Consider the following 17,530-nt stretch of genomic DNA (forward strand, 5'->3'; position numbering starts at 1 on the left):
TGGGCTTTGCACAACTCTCATCCAGCACCAGCACTTCGTGACCCAGCCCCTGCAGGAGCTCCAAGTTAACTGGACTGAGGATGCTCTTTAGACTGAGTTTGTGCACAATGCTGCACAACACACGGACACTGTGTGACAAACAGCAGTAGGTTCCACGTAAATACAAACATAAAATACACTCCCGTGATTGATTTCAATAATAATAATTGACCTCCTCTGAAAGAAATGAAGCATCTGGGGTAAAGACAAAGTGTACAAGAAGCATACCCATATCCAAAGAAAACACCCTCCAATTACTCTACCAACCAGAATATACAAAGTGAGGTTTTCACACCCACTCAAATTGGGCATCCACCATGAGAAAGAATCCAGCAATCAAATGCTTTCTTTACAAAGGATTTACAATGCAGATGGAGATCCAAAAGGCACACCCATCTTCATCACCTGCACTCACATCTGGTTACCTCAAGCATGCCAAAAGTTAAGGCTCCCTCTCAACTCTCCAGTGCAATTGATGTCATATTTCAGAAGTTCTTTAGTACTTAAATAACTCCAAACTCAAATCCAGTGGATGTAATTTCGTTGTACAATGCTGAAAAAGTATCTTATACTTACTACGGAACTACAAAAAAGCATGTTGTAGTATTTCTTGTGTGCCAGCCAGGGAGAAGGATTCACACGGTACTTGCCTCTGGAATAAACATTTGAGAGTATCCAAATCACAGCAACTGTACCAGCCATTACTTAGTAAATTGACTCTACCCCCTCCAAAACCAGGATAGAAGTGCACAGGTTACTTTCAACATTTTAAAACACCATATGTGCCCTTACACATAAAGAATATTAAAGTATTCTACAAATATTGCTACAATATTAATTTGATTAAAACAAATGAAGTATAATCCAATTGTACAACCCAACTAACAGGGACAAAAATGTTTATTTTCCCAAGATGACACAAGAGTTCCACATTAAAGCCCAAGAAAAATTCAGGTCCTGCAATAGTAGCTTTTTAGCTCACAGTAAGACTGCATTTCTCCTTCAAAAGATGTAAACAGCAATAAAACTACAGGGAAATGTACAAAGCACAATGCCAGAAAACAGTTTAATCAGTCCAATGCCCTGTTATTGCAAATGACAAAGCAGAAGCAGAGTTCTAACAAAAAAAAAAAAAGGTATTCATGAATCTTATATGTAACTATTTCAAATTTCCACACAGTAGAAATTTTCAGAAAATTCCATACACCTACAATTCAGCCCATTACAAAATGTAATACTCCTTCCACTTCCCTCTTAGACTAGAACTTCTAGCTGAAAAAACCCCAGCAACGCAGAAACTTATTGCAGATAATTCCATAAACAAAGTCAGTGCAGAGGGTCTGCATTTTAATGAAAACCAGAAGGCTCTTATTAGTATAATACTTTTTTCCCCTCCTTTTCCCATCCAGCTGAAGCACTGACATCCATCTGAAGACAAACCTCTAAACCTTCTGCCAAGAGAGCACTGGGACTGGGGTACGTAAACTCACTAGGGGCAAAATGAAACAATCTGACTGGAATTTCAGCTTTCACTGAACAGTTTGTTCACCATTACAAGGAAAAAACTGAACATATCTGGACTTCAGGGAATTCTTTTCTCTACCAAAATGAACTCAAGTTCTTTAAAAAGTATGCACATGTGTTGCATGAACAATGAAAATTTAATCTGAATTGTGTCAAGTAACTTCCCCTCCACAAAAAAAATAGAACACCCTATGTTACTCAATTACTAACTTTACCAAGAACATTAAATAGTGCTCTGCAAATGTTAGGACTGAAGTATTTAAAGATACTGTATTACCAAATGAGGGTCTCACCCAGATCAATCCAGTGTAAGAACTAATATAAATACAACACTAATTAACTTTTAGATATCAGTACATTTACAGCATCAGTGATTAATCTACACAAGCAATAACAACAAACCTTCTGTCTTCCAGCATTTACCTGCAAACAGCTGAAAGCACCAATCACACCTACTGGGGCAACCCTCACCTCATGAGCACATTGCCAACAGACTTTTATCTTCCCATTATTTTTTCCATCACAAATTCTGAGGCATTTGCCACTCCAGAGATCATTATTTTGACAGATACACATTTTAAAGAACTCCTCAGCTTGGCTGAGATAAAGATCCTGCAATCTCCAACAACCTTTTTACTATTCTCACTCAGTAAATCAAATGAGAGCTGCAGCCTTTAAAATCTTGATCCAGGCAACTCTCAGATTTTGTACTATCAACAAGGATAGTGCATACATCCTTTACAAGACAGCAATACTTTTCCAGTGTTCAGAATTTCCAGATTAGTAAAGTCCCATGTACGTTTGTACAAGCTTCACTGAAAATCATATACACTTCCAAGTCTGTAAACAAGTGGGGCCATAAATAAAAACACATGCCTTTCTAATAGATATCAGATGATAAAGCTTTCAAAACTCAAAAAACCACACTTTCTAAACAGATAGTCAAAGACATAGGTATGCATTCCTAAACTATGTTCAACATCAAATCCAAACTGATAAAGTCTCATGACAATGACACAACCCTTCCCGGAAAAAACAGCAAAAAGGTCAGATGTCTATGAACCAGACAATTGCTGGAAAAATATGGACAAACATTTCCAACTAAAACTCAGTACAATTGTTTTCACACCAAAGCCAGAAGTAACTACACTTTCAATAACCAAGTATTTGATCCTTACATAACTTTCTAGCTGGAAATCTCAGGTCTTCCCAAGGCTGAGGAAAGCCACCCAGCACAGCCTGGGAAAGACTGGAACCTCCCAGCGATCGGGCATTTTACCCAGCATGTCACCCAAGACAGGGGAAACGTGTAACCATCCCATGCATCTGGAAAACACTGTAACCTTATCCTGCAGCCACAAGACACATTCCTTGCACACATCTGCAGCCCACAGCAGCAGGAGTACCCATTGAAGAGACCATCTATACAGACTGCTGCTACAACCTTTGGGTTAAGCTGACGGAGAAATCTAGGGACAAATAAAAAACAAAAAAACAAAAATCCACATTCCATCTCTCAAATGTGCCCCTGTTAAATAGAGTATTGTCTTTAACAGAGTATATGTTAGCACACTGGAAAGTAAATTTACAAAATATTAAGATTCAAAAGCACCTAAGAATTTCCATATGGGATATGACTTGATATTTAGAATTATTTATAGTGGTTTTTTAATGTGTATTAACAATGCTAGTAACTACATAACCACATCCACATTAAAAAGAAAGTTTTCTCAGTTTCAAGAGAAAAACTTTTTTTGCTTCGAATAAAACCTTATATTTAGCTAAAAATAAATGTTCTAATCTAGTGAACAAAAATACAGTAAATTACTACAACAGAAGTATGCTACATAATAGTTAGCTACTTTTTGAAGTTCTTTCATATTTACATTCTGTAGACGTTTTTCACATATAATTACCCTTGACAACTTTTAAGATTAGACAACATCACCACATGATTTATCTTCTACAAAAAAAGACTAAGATTTTAAAGCAAGAGGAAACAATGTCTGAAAGCAGTACTGAAAGTATAAGAAAATTTTTAACAGCTTTTGAAAAACTACTGATGCAACCGAGTTATTTAATATTTTTAATAACAGAACTTGGGTTTATGCACAGAATGAATTTTGTTTAAGGAAAGATTAAAAAGAGCACATCACCAAATATACTTTGATCTTTCTTTGGTCCAACATAACTAATTTCTAAAATACTACTCTACAGTGCCAGTGGTTTCTTAATTATAAAAGATGGTGTGCTTCTGGCCCCAAGGAGCTCACAACAATAGTATCATTAAATCTTCTATAGCCATTTCTTTTTAATCATGAAATCTCAGCACAAAAAGCCCTCAGCAAAATTTCTGTTTTAAATATTTATCAAGAGGTGAGAAACAGATGGCTAGACTGGTTCTACAGACTGAAAATGTTCTGACATGGTATTCAAACTCTTTTTCTGCCAACTGCTATTAAGGAGTTCACAGGGGTTGGAACAACAGAACGTGCATCCGAAGTTAAAAAGTATAAAGTATCCTTCCCGGTTGGTTTTTTTTAGAGAGACAACACAAACTCTTCAATTAATTTCCAAAGAAGCCACTTCAGAGTGCCAATCACACTGTCTCCTCTCATTACACCAAGAACTTCATTATCAGCTACACTCCAGTCTCCAAAGCTTGGTAAGCTTTTAGCATCAAAGCAAATGCACTACATATTTGATTTAGCAGCACAATACCCCAAGATGGCAATAACCAGATGTATCTTTTAAATATTCTGTGTTAATGCTATTTGTACATTTCACGCCCACCACAAAAAGAACTCCAGATGTACAGAAACATACACACTGAACAGATGCTCATGCTGAGAAGATTCTTAAACGTATCATAATCTATCATTTTTATTTCCAAATATTTAAAGTTACTAAACCCCACCCCAATTTTAGTCTCATCTATCTATTCTTGCCTTGGATAGTGCAGCACAGTGTGATAGAAGTCAGGGCACTTTATAAAGCAAAAATGCAAATCTAACCACAACTTCAATGTATAAACGCTTCTACTGCTTATGAGGTAAACATAACGGTGCAGTATTTGAAAAAAGCATGACAAACTCCAAAAAGTTAATTCTGAAAAGTATCTGTATCTAAGTAAACAGTAGCAATTTTCTATTACTAATGAAGTGCAGCAATGCTACTTTTCAATTATGTGCCACCTTTCTTCAGATGATTACTGCTTAACAAATGTTTTCTACAAAGAAATTATATATCAGAGATAGGAAAATTTGGCACCCAATATTAAAATACATTTCAGCTGAATTAGACAAGACTTGCCTGTGCTCTCTACTCTGTTCTAACCCTTAAGAGAATATTATGCAAAGCAGTTCACCGAAGTATCTTGGGTCATACCATAAGGAACATGCTAGAGTGACCACAAAGATACACACCGATTAGAATAAAACTATTTGTTGAATACTACTTTCAAAGCATAATCAAAATTTTCTATTGTAGTAAGAAAGCAGAAAAGGAGAGCATATTTCCCACAGCACAGAAAATGTTGTGGAATGAAACAGTTCTAATCCAGGATGGCTTAAATGATTTGACATTTATTTTGTTATTATTAATTTACATTACTTCATACAATGCTATCAAAAGAAACACAACAAAGATTATGCTTTTTGGCCAAGACACACTGAAAAGCACCACGTGCTTCAGTCTAATCAAGACGTACACATTTGGTACAATGCACACTTGCTTCAGAGAATGGTGGTGTACTCATTAAAAAAAAAAAAAAAAAACTTGCTTAAAAAACAAACAGCTACCTAATTTAAAGAATTAGAAAATACTGGCCAAAGAAAATCTTTCCTTTGCCCTGTCCCTGATGTAACCATTTAATTAACATATGTATCATTTCAATAACAGAATTGCTATATTTAATAATTACCACATAAATACCAGACATGAGTTACCTTCCTTATCCCCTAATTTTTCTTCTGGCTCCTTATTTGTTTCTACATTCATCTATGCTCAGTTTTTTACTGTATCCAAAATAGTATACAGTATAAAACTCCACAACAATTTTTAAAAATCCTCAGAACTGTGAATCAGCATGAAGAGATACAATTTAAGAAGACAGAGTTAAGGAGATATTAAAAAAGCATGATACAGAATCATCAAATATGCTTCAATGAATTAGCGAAGCATATATACATAAGTGCAAATGTTTTTAAAAACTGTGACCTAGATACCAGACTTAACCCTGAAAAATTTCTATTTTATGAGCTGAAAGCACTAATGAAGGAGAGCTTTAGGCACAATGAGGTGTCCAGAAAATCTGAGCAGAAGAGGTTTTCTTTTCTCTGCAGCTGGGGGCTGAACACCTCGTGCCCTGCTGCCATCAGCAAACACAGAGCAGCTCAGGCTGCCTCCGGAAGCTCCACTGACGCTCACAACAGGGAATGATGGAGGAATTGCTACACCAGAACATAAATGTGTCTAAGAATTTATTTTTATCTTGTTCAGAGCTCTATCTTTGAAGATCCCCAGTACTGTTTTTCCTTGTGTTTTTAACCTAGATTTAAGATAATTCTTAATTAATTCGATTTTGTGTCAGATCTCCAAAAAGTAATCTTTACTTGCCCAGCACAAGTTGTTACAACAATTAAAGTTTCATGTTTTTTACAGTAAGTGAAGCCCTGAATATTCTTCCAGCTAAGAAACTGGTTTGATTCATAACATAGTTGATTTTTTAAAGTATGATTAAACTCAACTAAAAAAATTTAAAGGTACCCCGTAATGCAAAAACTTGCATTGTCAAAGTCTAGTTACATAGTTACAAACAGACCATTTTATGGAGGAAGTTACCTCAGTGTAGAGTTGCAGGTCATCTCCAGATATCAAGAAAAAATACATTTAATTCTGTTAAAAGAGAAGTATTGCAGTAAAACTTTTAGCTTAAAATTCTGGAATTATTTCTTCCAACTAATGTATAAGAATTAGTGATTTAGAAGAAAAGAAATATAGTAGGTCAAAATAACTTCAGCTAGTTTCACAACACCGTGAGTTAAATGCCTGTCATTAAAAGGAAGTCTGAGGTCAAAATCCATCTTTTTCAATATGCTTCTTAAATGCAGGACAAAGACAAGCAATTTCATACAAAACTGACCACAAGACAGAGTATAAAACCTTTGACTGTCATTTACAAGAATATAAAACCTTCACCTGTCATTTACAAGCTGAAAAAACAAAAACAAAAACCCCACAATTAAGAGGCTGCAAAAATGAGCAGATCTGAGTAAGCTAAAACTCTGTTTTCTAAAGCAATACATATTTGAGTGCTTACAGTCAGTGCTCACCCAAATGCCAACCCCACTCCTCTCAAGTGGCACTCACCCCTCACCTGAAATTCATACAGGCAAGAGCTGCACACACTCTTGTGTGGCCAATATAAATCCCAGCTTTTACTTACTCCTCACTGCCAATGTCTCAACAGTTTTAGATTTCAGGCCTGCTTACAGCAGCGTCATCAGTACTTAAAAAGCATATTTTGTCTGAATTCTCAGCGTGCCTACAAATCCTAGTAAAGAACAAGGTACTATGCAAAACACTAAAGTAACCCCTAAATACTATGAAATCAGTCTTCTCGGCGTAGTACACGTGATGCTGTTACATCTTCATTTTGCATAATCAGACACAACTCAATTCAGGTGGCTTCAGGAGCTCCGCGGGCGCTCCCAGTCCCGCGCCCCACCCAGGCACCCCGCCCGCAGCGCCACGGCTGCCCCGGCTCCTCGGGCAACCACTTGTCTGCGTGTGGAGCAGATCTTTGCTCCTCTAGAGACTGGTGGCTCTGCACTACAAAATATTGATCAAGGTATTTAATCCAATGCTAAAAAAAAAAAAACAAACAAAAAAAAAAAAAAACCACCTGTAATGCTAGGTCCTGATTAAGAATTCCTGGACCAGACTTCAAGCTGCAACGTTTATCTTTCTGTATTTTTTTTTTTCTTAGCACAAGTCTCTGCTTCACAGTTTTTAAAAGCAAATAAATGCAGGGCAGGCGGCATTTAAAGCGGGGACGTTAAACACTGCTTAGTAGTATTCTATTTTATGCCTAAGCATTCCCACGAGCAGCAGGAAACCTGGCAGAGGAGATACACCACCCCGCCATGCGAGCAGACACCGCCGTGCCTCGCTCCGGCACTCCCCCGGGAGAAACCCCTCTGCCGTCCTCGGCACGGCCAAAGAGCCTTCGGAGGGAAGAGGCGAGCTTTAAGGAAAGAGCTACGCAAGACAGAAACTGCCTGTCTCGTTGCTCCCAATTTTCGTATTTAAAACAAACACAATGCAGTCTTAGCCAATATTCTGCGGTACTTTTAGAGACAAAGCTATACAGTAGCTGCGTCTAGTTAGGGCCGGCAGCTGAAAACGCTTCACTGCTGTGAGCAGCCCGGCGCTTCTCGGGGGAGCAGCAGTTGTGCCGCCGCCCCGAGGCTGCCCGGTGCGGGCCGCTGCCCGAGCCGCGCCGGGACCCCGCCCCGAGCCGTGCCGGGAGCGCGGTGAGGGCCGCCGGGCGCCGAGCGCGGCGCTCCCCCGGCCGCACACAAAGCGCCCGTCCCGCCGTGACCGCGCCGGGCGGGCGGAGGGCGAGGGGCCGCCCCGGGAGCGCCATGGCCGCGCAGGCGGCGCGCGCACCGCACCCCGGACGCGGCGCTCCCGCCCCGCCGCGGCCCCCGGCCCAGCGCCACCGCCCTCCGCCAGCGCCGGACCCCCGCCCCGCCCCAGCCCCTGCCCGCCGCCCCTGCGCCGAACAAAGCACAGCGCCTCGGCTCCGGCCGCTCCGCGCCTCCCCGGGGCAGCCGCCCGAGCAGCCAGGGGAAGGCGGCGAATCTCAGACACAATGAGAGGCGAGCCGGGACTCACCCACAGCTCCGTGCCCCAGCTCATGGCTGCTCCGCGGGCAGTACCGGCTCCGGCAGAGGCGGGGATGAGGCGTCGGGCGCCGGCCGGACAACGGGGCCCCCTCGGGCAGCGCCGGTGCCCTCGGTCACTGGGGAGAGGCGGCGGCGGCGAGGAACGACGTCGCTCCCAGCTCCAGCTCCGCCTGGCTTGGGAGGGGGAGCCGCGGAGGAGACTGGGAGAGGGGCGTGCCCGGCTGGAGCGGCGGGGCCGGGACGGGAGCGGCCGGCGCTGCCCCGGAGCCTCGAGCGGCCGCGGGGCGAAGGTGTCGCGCCCGGAGCGGCCCCCCGTTGTTACTCATTAACGAGGCGACGGCGAGGCCCCGGGGTTTAGTCCCGGCCGGCTGCGAGGCCTCCCCGCCTCCCCAAAGCGCTGAGTCACGGCCGGCAGCCGCCGGGCCCCGGCTCGCCCCCTCCTCACCGGGCACCGCGCCGACACACAGACGTAAACAACGATTTTTGTATTGTTTACATCACAGCTCTATATGTAAATCACAAATTGAGATGGTAAGAAAGGTGAAGTGCAAATTTCTGAAAACAGGAGTAAATAGTCAGAATTTAGAGCATTTATTTAGAGCAATGTAACAAAATCACATGTTTTCTGGTGATTTGTAGACATTTTAGGAGAAGGAAACTGCAGCCTGTATCATGGGTACATTAATACAATATTTAGCTACTCAGTAACGCTTAAAAAGCCTCATTTTAGCAATGAGACGTTTTCCCAGGACAAACAGGATTCCTTCTTTCCACGCAGCTCTCCCTGAAAAACACCTTTACAAACCCAAAGGTAAAGCAAGCATCGGGATGTTCCAGAGATTCTGAGTAACTTCACAACCTCCTGAACTGATTGAGAGGCTGCTCTGAAATACTCTAAAACAGGACAGGTGTTAGCACAGCAGCTCTGGGTGCTCCCGCCTTTTAAGAGCACATGTCCACTATAAAGAGGAGCAACCAAAAGATATTCCAGAGCAGGCTTTGAACAAGCTAGCACCAGAATAGGAGACTATCACTGTACCAGAGCACTGCTGCAGTCTGGCTAATTATTCATCTTTGGAGGTTAGCAGTTAGACTTCGGAAATCAGGCTGATTAGAAACTGTACACAGTAACATCTACTGTTTCTGCTGGCATTGTGATTCTCATTTTGTAGATAATTAGTACAAAATCTGCCTCAAAGGATGAAGAAAATTCCAAAAAGTCAAGTGCAAGGCCTATTTCTTCCCAATGTATTTCAGTAGTTTTATTAGTGTTTGAATTTAAATACGGGCACAACTATTTTCAAGATTGCTTTCTGATTTTTAGTTTGCTTTTAACCCATACTTCTTCCAAAAACAGAAGCACATATATGTATCAGGTACATACATAGAGATGTGCATTTCATCCTTACCTAAAAGTCAATCAGTAAAGATTATAAATCACAATAAACTACAGAGGTAATGAATTTGAAGTTGTGAGACAAAAAACATTTAGACAAATTATTGCAAGATTTGGAATTCATGAACAGTATATTAAGACCATGTGACTGAAACAAATTTTTAATTAATTGAAATAAAAGCAGAAGTCTTAGCAGCATAATACTTACCACATCAGCTTAGTGAGAAATCTGACACGAGTCACTGTTGTCCCCTTTTCCTGCTTAAGCACACTCTTGCTTAGGAGATTCCCATATAAATCCTGAGCTCTCCTCCAGTTTAGCAGTTGAAGATGTGAAATCAGCAAGCTGTAAGACAAGGGGAAGAGTCTACCACATCTCTGTGGGACATTACCAGAAACAGTAAAATGAATCACTGAGAATTGTGACATTGTTTCCATTATCGGGGAATGCAACTGACCCTAAGCCTAGAAATAATTAAACAAATATTACCCTAAATATTTTTACTCTTCTAGTCACATCCTTAAAATCATCATTTGGAGGAGAGGATGCAACCAAAGGGACTCAAGAACATATTAAAGACATATTCAAGTAATGTTAAACACAGCAGAGGCTTCATGATAAATTGAATAGTTCTAGTAGCCTCGTAAATCACTACCACCTTCTGACGGATGATGACAACTTATTTTTAGCTTAGAAAATTTACTTTTATAGTTAGATGTTTCCCCCAACATTGACTCATTAATGCAGGCTTTAAAGAAAACTGCCCAATTCTGCATTTGGACTGAATCCACATAATTCTAATTATTACAGTAGTTGTGTATTTTGTTAATTCTGTTCCCTTTTCAACAGAATCTACTTGAGTTTCCAAGTGTATCTAAGGATATTATCTTGGCAGAAAAACAATCTGAATCATTAATTTGGAGTGGCAGAAAAGCTGTCTGGCACTCCCTGTGGGCGCACTTTCTAAAGACTGAAGCAGCTTAGCTTTCCACTGCCACAAAACTCAGCAGGACCAAACAAATTACTTCCAAATATCTCTGTCTCAGTGTAAGGTGCCATTAATCCTTTTCTCTGCTAGCCAGCAGTCTCTTTGTCATATTAAAATTGGATTTTTACTTCACAAAAAATAAGAAGGGTTGCAAAAACCGTATTATCCCTTTCTGCTTCAAAACCAAAAGAATTTAGCTCCCTCCTTCCTTTACACATGTATTTCCCCCATCACCAGCACTCTAAGTGCTCTAATTTTAAAAAATATTGATGTTCATAACACTTCCATGTGGTGAGTGGGTAATCATTACTTCACAGTTCAGGAAATACTTAGAGACAAAAGAATAGGTGTCCTGACACTTCAGCTTGTGCCCAGCTCCCCACAGACTTCCTGTGTCTCCCAGAGCCTGGTTAACCATAACCAGCAGAATGCAAAGTCTTGGGAGCTCAGCATCTGCCTAGAGACTTACTACCACTCAGTTCCTATTTCAACTATTAGGCAAAATAAACTTATGGTTTTACTCTGAGTACTGATTTGTTTTTTATTTAAAGCAGAAAATTACCAGGAAACTGTATTAGTGAGACCACATTAGTTAGATCTTCTGCCTCAAGGCAGAAGGAAAATTTCATTTATTAGTGCAAACTCAGCCACTGCTTGGAATGCCCTAATTCTAATTTTTCTCCTATCTCTGAATTTTTGTGGGAAGAATTGTACCCCTCCATCTTTTTCCATCCAGTTCCTGTACTGAAATGAATTTTACATAGCAAAAGAAAGGCTTGTTTCTTTCTTTTCCCTCTCATCTCAGCAAACAGAAATACATCAACAGTGACTGGATAACAGAACTGAAAGGACACTACAAACACCAGCTATAAATAGGAGGAAAAACGAGAACTTCCATCTGCCTTTACAAAACATCTTGTGCTCACATTTTTTTGCCTGCACTATAACCAAGAGCACATCTTTCCTTGCCATATGTAGCAGAGAAAATGTGTTGTCAATCAGCATCAACTAGCAATATTATAAGTACAAACAGCGTTATTTCACAGCCTTTTTTTCCCCCCAGTGAAACAAGACAATCACATGATAATTCAGCATTTCCTTTTGATAATATAAACTGTATCCCAACCCAGAGGCTGGACAACCACGAAGTATCAGGGAATACACAAAAGTCACTACTTTAAAATATGATTTTCAACTCTCTAATGCTTTCATTGCCTGCTTGAATACTATAAATCCATTTGCTTCCACTGTACATCCCTTCAGAATTATATCAAAACATAACCATAAATGGCTTTGCTACCTTAATTTCTGCTACCTCCAGTTCACCTAACCCATGTCTTCTCCATTCTCCCACCAACCCCTTCCATGCACATTACTTTAAATTAAAAGCACACCAAGCTGTATCTAATGTGCAGAGTTAAGTATGGCCATGGTGAATTCTATATTCAATTTTTTTTCATTACCATATTATCTACAGGCATAAAGATTATAGCTTTTAGATAATAACCAAAAACTCGAACAGTCACTGCTCTCGGCATCAATAGCAGCTTTCAAGCAGAGTGTATGGATTGACATACATATCAATAAGGAAAGATGGAGACTGTCATGGTACGAACTGAAGCTGTAGAAAAACGAATAGCAGAGGAATGTGTAGCAAAGAATCAGCAACACCCATTTTAAGATTTGCTAAGCAATATTTTACCATCATCTGACTTTGAATTACAATCAGAAACAAATGTATGTGCAGTTGTGCAAAATCTGCCATATGCTCGGCATCCTAGGTTACTGTTTAATCTCCCTAGCGAGTTTTAGTTTCGAACTGGTTCACGCATTACCAGCACAGAGCGGCTTGGGTCACCCTCAGCAGTCTGGGCACGCACAGCCCTAAGCCATGTCCTGGGCTCGACAGCCGCCTGCCGGCAGCGCCAGCCCCGGCAGCGCCAGCCCCGGCAGCGCCACGGACACGGCGCCGCTGCTGCTGCTGCTGCTGGTGCCGCTGGGCAGCGCCACGGACACGGCACCGCTGCTGCTGCTGCTCTGCTGCTGCTGCTGGTGCCGCTGCTGCTCTGCTGCTGGTGCTGCTGCTGGTGCCGCTGCTGCTGGTGCCGCTGCTGCTCTGCTGCTGCTGCTGGTGCCGCTGGGCAGCGCCACGGACACGGCGCCGCTGCTGCTGCCCCCACTGGTCCCGTCCCACTGAACGCCTGCGAGTTACAGTAACGGAAAACCGAGAGCGCCAGGGATCCCTTGATTGTCCTACCTTCCATGCAACTGCAGGTCGTCACTTCTCTCCCTTAGAGGATTTCATTTCTGTGCCCAGGGGTTTAATTTCACGTGTACTTCCCTTATTTTATGTCTGGGGTGGCTCCTCCTTTCATGAGAAAGTTGATGTCCATAATATCACATTTAATTGATGCGTGGAAAAAATTCCAAAGGATCACAATCTGTAGGGAAACTCAAAAGTTATTCACATGTCAAAGAAAACTCTTTCCTTCCCACTACTAAACACATTAAAAGAATAGGAATCAGGAAATAAATCAACAATGGGAATGAGAACAGTGTGCTGTGCACAGAATAGATATCCCACTAAGCAAATCCTTATTTACATTTCTATCTCTCCATATCACTTTAGTAAAGATAGCTACAACTCAGTTTATCACTTGTTCCAAGTGAGATTCTGATCAGAGACTAACTACAGAAATTTTCAAATAATCCCAGAGGAACAAATCCAAAAATAAATCACTTAACGATGAAAGAATTTTGGTTTCATGACATTACACTTTCGAAGAATTTTGGTTTTGTGATATTACACAATGTATTTAACAGAATTCAAAGTGCAATGCTTGCTCTTTGGATTTCAAAGGCAGATCAAATCCAACAGCCAATTGCATCCTAGTAAGAGACTTTTCCTCCACATCCCTTTGTACATTTTTCCCTTTGAGACAGGGTTACATGAAAGGGAATAATATACACAACTTATTGAGACTGCTCTTTTCCCTCCTCCCTGATAACACCCTCTTCTCCCTCCTCCCTCATCCCTGATGAGATAACACACTCGTCTTCTAGCAGCCAAGGCTTTTCCCTTTGGATTTACCACTATCTTGGTAAAGATAGAACTCTCCTTATGTTAAGATCTCATCAGCTGATAAATTTCAAACAATTAAAGACGCAGAACTTAAGGGTTGAATTGTGCTGCTACTTTGTGTCCTTAATACCTAATCCACAAAAAGAAGTTATCATGTCACTATTTCCTATGTCCTTTTTCCCATTAAAAAATGCACTATTTTCAGCGCCGAATTAAAAATTTGATTCAATTTGAGGAATAAATTGCCCCTCTGGCTTGGAATATAGAGACCACGGAAGCAGGTTACAGAAATACATCCCAACATAGATGTGTTTGAAGACTCTCAGCATTCAGAAGCTTTATCCTGTGTCCATAAAGGAGAAACTTTTAATTATGCTATTTTAACACAGTCAATACTAGAGATTTCATTTTAGGGAAGGGGGCAATTCTCAATCCCTTTTGCACACAAGTAAACCAAAACCACAGCTACAGCAATGAGTCCCCCTCCAGCCCTGCCTGCTCCTACAGTTCTTCCCACAGCACCGTGTGGTTCATGGCCCAGACGCCCCCATTGGGAAGGGATCCCTGCCAGCCCATCACCTTCCTGAGAGCAAAGCCTGAGCAGTGACTTTTGAAAAACTTTTGAAAAAAGGTAAAATAATACTTATTATTTTTTACACTTTTTGGAAAAGATAACTCATTAACAGAAGTGACATTTAGACCCATTTTCACATCCTGCAGACAGGATAAATACCTTTTCCTATTCATTCAAAAACTGTCCCTTCATTTAAATGATATAATGTACCAAGATAAACTAATTTTTTGTCCGTAACATTTTATTTCGTTTACAATTTTAGCATAATATTTTTTAAACAAATGCATCTCAAAAACTGTAAATTTTTTGTAGAAATGAAAATATTATTGTTTCCAACATTAGAACATATTGAAAAAAACCAAGTTATTAATGATTTAATGAGTTTAGTTGCATACAACTTGCCTAAAAATCCCAGACAATTAAATTACCACAGGTATAGAATAGCTAATCAGATAATATGGAAGATATATGTAAGTACATACTTAAGATGCAACTGAATTTAAATTCTGATTTTTACCTTCTTGAATATTAATTATCTGTGTGTGAAAATGGTGCCAGTTAGGTGTTTACATTACAGTAGAATAAAAAAAAATTATATGTGTTGGTCACATGAATCCTTCATAAAATATTTCTAAATAGAAAATATTTCTAAAATTTTTACAGAGTGATGTCTCCTTTATTGCAGGCTGGGATGGTGAAGACTGTCAGATTTTGCTTTAGTAACACTGCCACTGCCCTGACAAATTTACTTCTCTTCCATAGATTACACTGCTGCCTAACTGAAAAAACAAACTACCTGAAACTAAAACATTGAATTTGATTTGTAATTCAGCTGTGGTTTTTCACTCTGAGCTGACAGAATGAAACTTGAACACAACATTAACAAAACCAAGTCCTAGTCCATAACCAGCAATCCCAAGCATTAGGCTATTACAAATAAATGTTTTCATCTCTGACAATGACTTTTACAAGTTTGTTTTCCCAATTATTTGCTCTCTAGATGATTCACCCTACCCTGAAGATAACATCTTTTTCCTCTACATAGTGCAGCACCTTTTAGTTCTGTAGCATGTGAAGGTGTTAACTTCAAAGCACAGTGTAACATTGCCCACACCTGATTAATACTTGTATCATGCTTTGAAGATGTAAAAGTTTATGATTACTGACTAGTAAGTTTTGAACTAATACCAAAACTGGACTAATTACTACTGAAATGAGTGTGGAAATCATTCAAAGTTATACCATACAATATTACTACTCCAATGTTAGTCACCCTGGATGGGGGCTGAGGGAGAAACCAATTATTTCCTTTGAAACAAGACAAAAAAATCTCTGAAGTATTACAAAAATTAACCATATGAACATTCAGCCTTAAAATTAAGTGTAATCTTTACATAGTTTAATACACCTCTTATAAATCTTCACCCCAGATATGTAAAGCATAGTAGCTGTTCATATTTAAAATGCAGGAAAAAACCCAAACTGGTTCTAACAAGTATGGTCCATCCTTACCTGAACTTTTGGTTCAAGCTGTGAGATAGAAGTCTTCATGTATTCCTGCAGTTGATGCAACAAGAAATCATGGCCGTGACAAATTAAAATGAAACATCTCTTTCCCCAGCATATGCAGGAGCATCATCTATTACAGATTTCCAGATCACTGAAGTTTCTGCTAGGTTCACCCACACAGCAGAACCTGTCTTTATTGGATTTATCCATGACTGATGTATGGGATTAGGTGTATCCAACTGGATTCACTGTCTAATTATTTTATTGCAAAACCTCCACTCCCCAGGTATTGGCTTCAGTTGTATTACAGCACAGTACCACAGAACAGAACATTTTCACTCTGCTTCTTTCCAGAAATGCACAGCTCTAGCACATTTGTTGCCCCACATACCCAACAACTGTAGCAAGTACTTCCAAAGCCATTAATAAATTCTCAGTTACTGATTTCTGTAGCAATGGTGGCATGGAATCCAAACAAAAAGCACTCATTTAAATCAGGAAAACTAAGCACAAATGTATTTTGGAAAGGAACCTATTGGTCCTGATTGCCAGCAAACCTTACTGGGCTGACAGCAAGGCTCAAAGACACTCCTTTGCATCAGTGAGTGGCATCCATCCAGCATCCTTTAGTCCCAGATGGCACATGTATTGAGTGTCCTTTTAACAAGTCTGAGGGCTGCAAGAGCCAGTACTGACTGTAAGTAAAATCCATCTGAACACTGGCCAGCATCCCACTGATGTGCTCTCACTATAAAGCTGCAGAGTACAACTTTTCCATGTTAGACAGGTAAACAGTATAATACCAAAAGTAAATTCCACCATGGCATGCTTTATCTTTCATATTAACTTCCCCTCCTCCTCCTTCCACATTGTTTGGTGCATGGCTTACACAAAATCACAAGCCAACCCTAGAAAACAAAAATAAGGTACACATTTCAGAGTAAGGGTTTGGCTGTTTCACAGTGATCATTAAGTCACTCTACTTGGCATTGTTTCAAATGCCAAGTCACCTTTACTCGGCTTTGTTTCAACTGAAAACAATCTTCCCATACAAAATGATCAACCAAGCATTATTATTCACAGTCCTCCTTTGTGGAGGTACTTTTACAAAATCTGAGGAACATAATTTATATTTGTATAAATATAAATTTATACAAATATATAAATGTCCCTGGTTTTCAGGGACATTTTCCATTGTGGCAGAAATTCCAGTGTTTCAAAATGCAGCTCAATTAACCACATGCAAATACTGAAATTCAAATACCATTTAAGGCATTTGATGTTTAGAAGCCCTAAGATACTCCTTTAAAAGTACCTCAGTGTAGTAAATACAACTATATTCATTATCCACAATGTCATACAGTTGTGCAATTTATTAAAGTAATAGAATAGAAAGAATTCATGAGTAAGTCACTTGAGCAATTTGAAAGTAATTATGGAAAACCCACAGATAATCTTATCAACTCAATATTTAAGAAACAGACACATCCTTATACATGTTTCTTG

General features: G+C 40.0%; 1 protein-coding gene across 4 annotated transcripts in view; it reads right to left on the reverse strand.

The window, feature by feature from the left end:
* FNBP1L (formin binding protein 1 like) overlaps positions 1–8,648 on the reverse strand; it is a 52,751-nt gene extending 44,103 nt beyond the window's left edge. For all 4 annotated transcript variants that reach the window (XM_036387672.1, XM_054515754.1, XM_036387670.1 and 1 more), the window contains exon 1: positions 8,464–8,648. In XM_036387672.1, the coding sequence (XP_036243565.1) occupies positions 8,464–8,487 (24 nt within the window). In that variant the 5' untranslated portion in view covers positions 8,488–8,648. The remainder of the gene's footprint in view (positions 1–8,463) is intronic.
* Between the last annotated feature and the right edge of the window lie 8,882 nt (positions 8,649–17,530).

The sequence above is a fragment of the Molothrus ater genome, chromosome 9 (genome assembly GCF_012460135.2).
Source record: "Molothrus ater isolate BHLD 08-10-18 breed brown headed cowbird chromosome 9, BPBGC_Mater_1.1, whole genome shotgun sequence".
In the NCBI taxonomy this organism is placed as follows: domain Eukaryota; kingdom Metazoa; phylum Chordata; class Aves; order Passeriformes; family Icteridae; genus Molothrus; species Molothrus ater.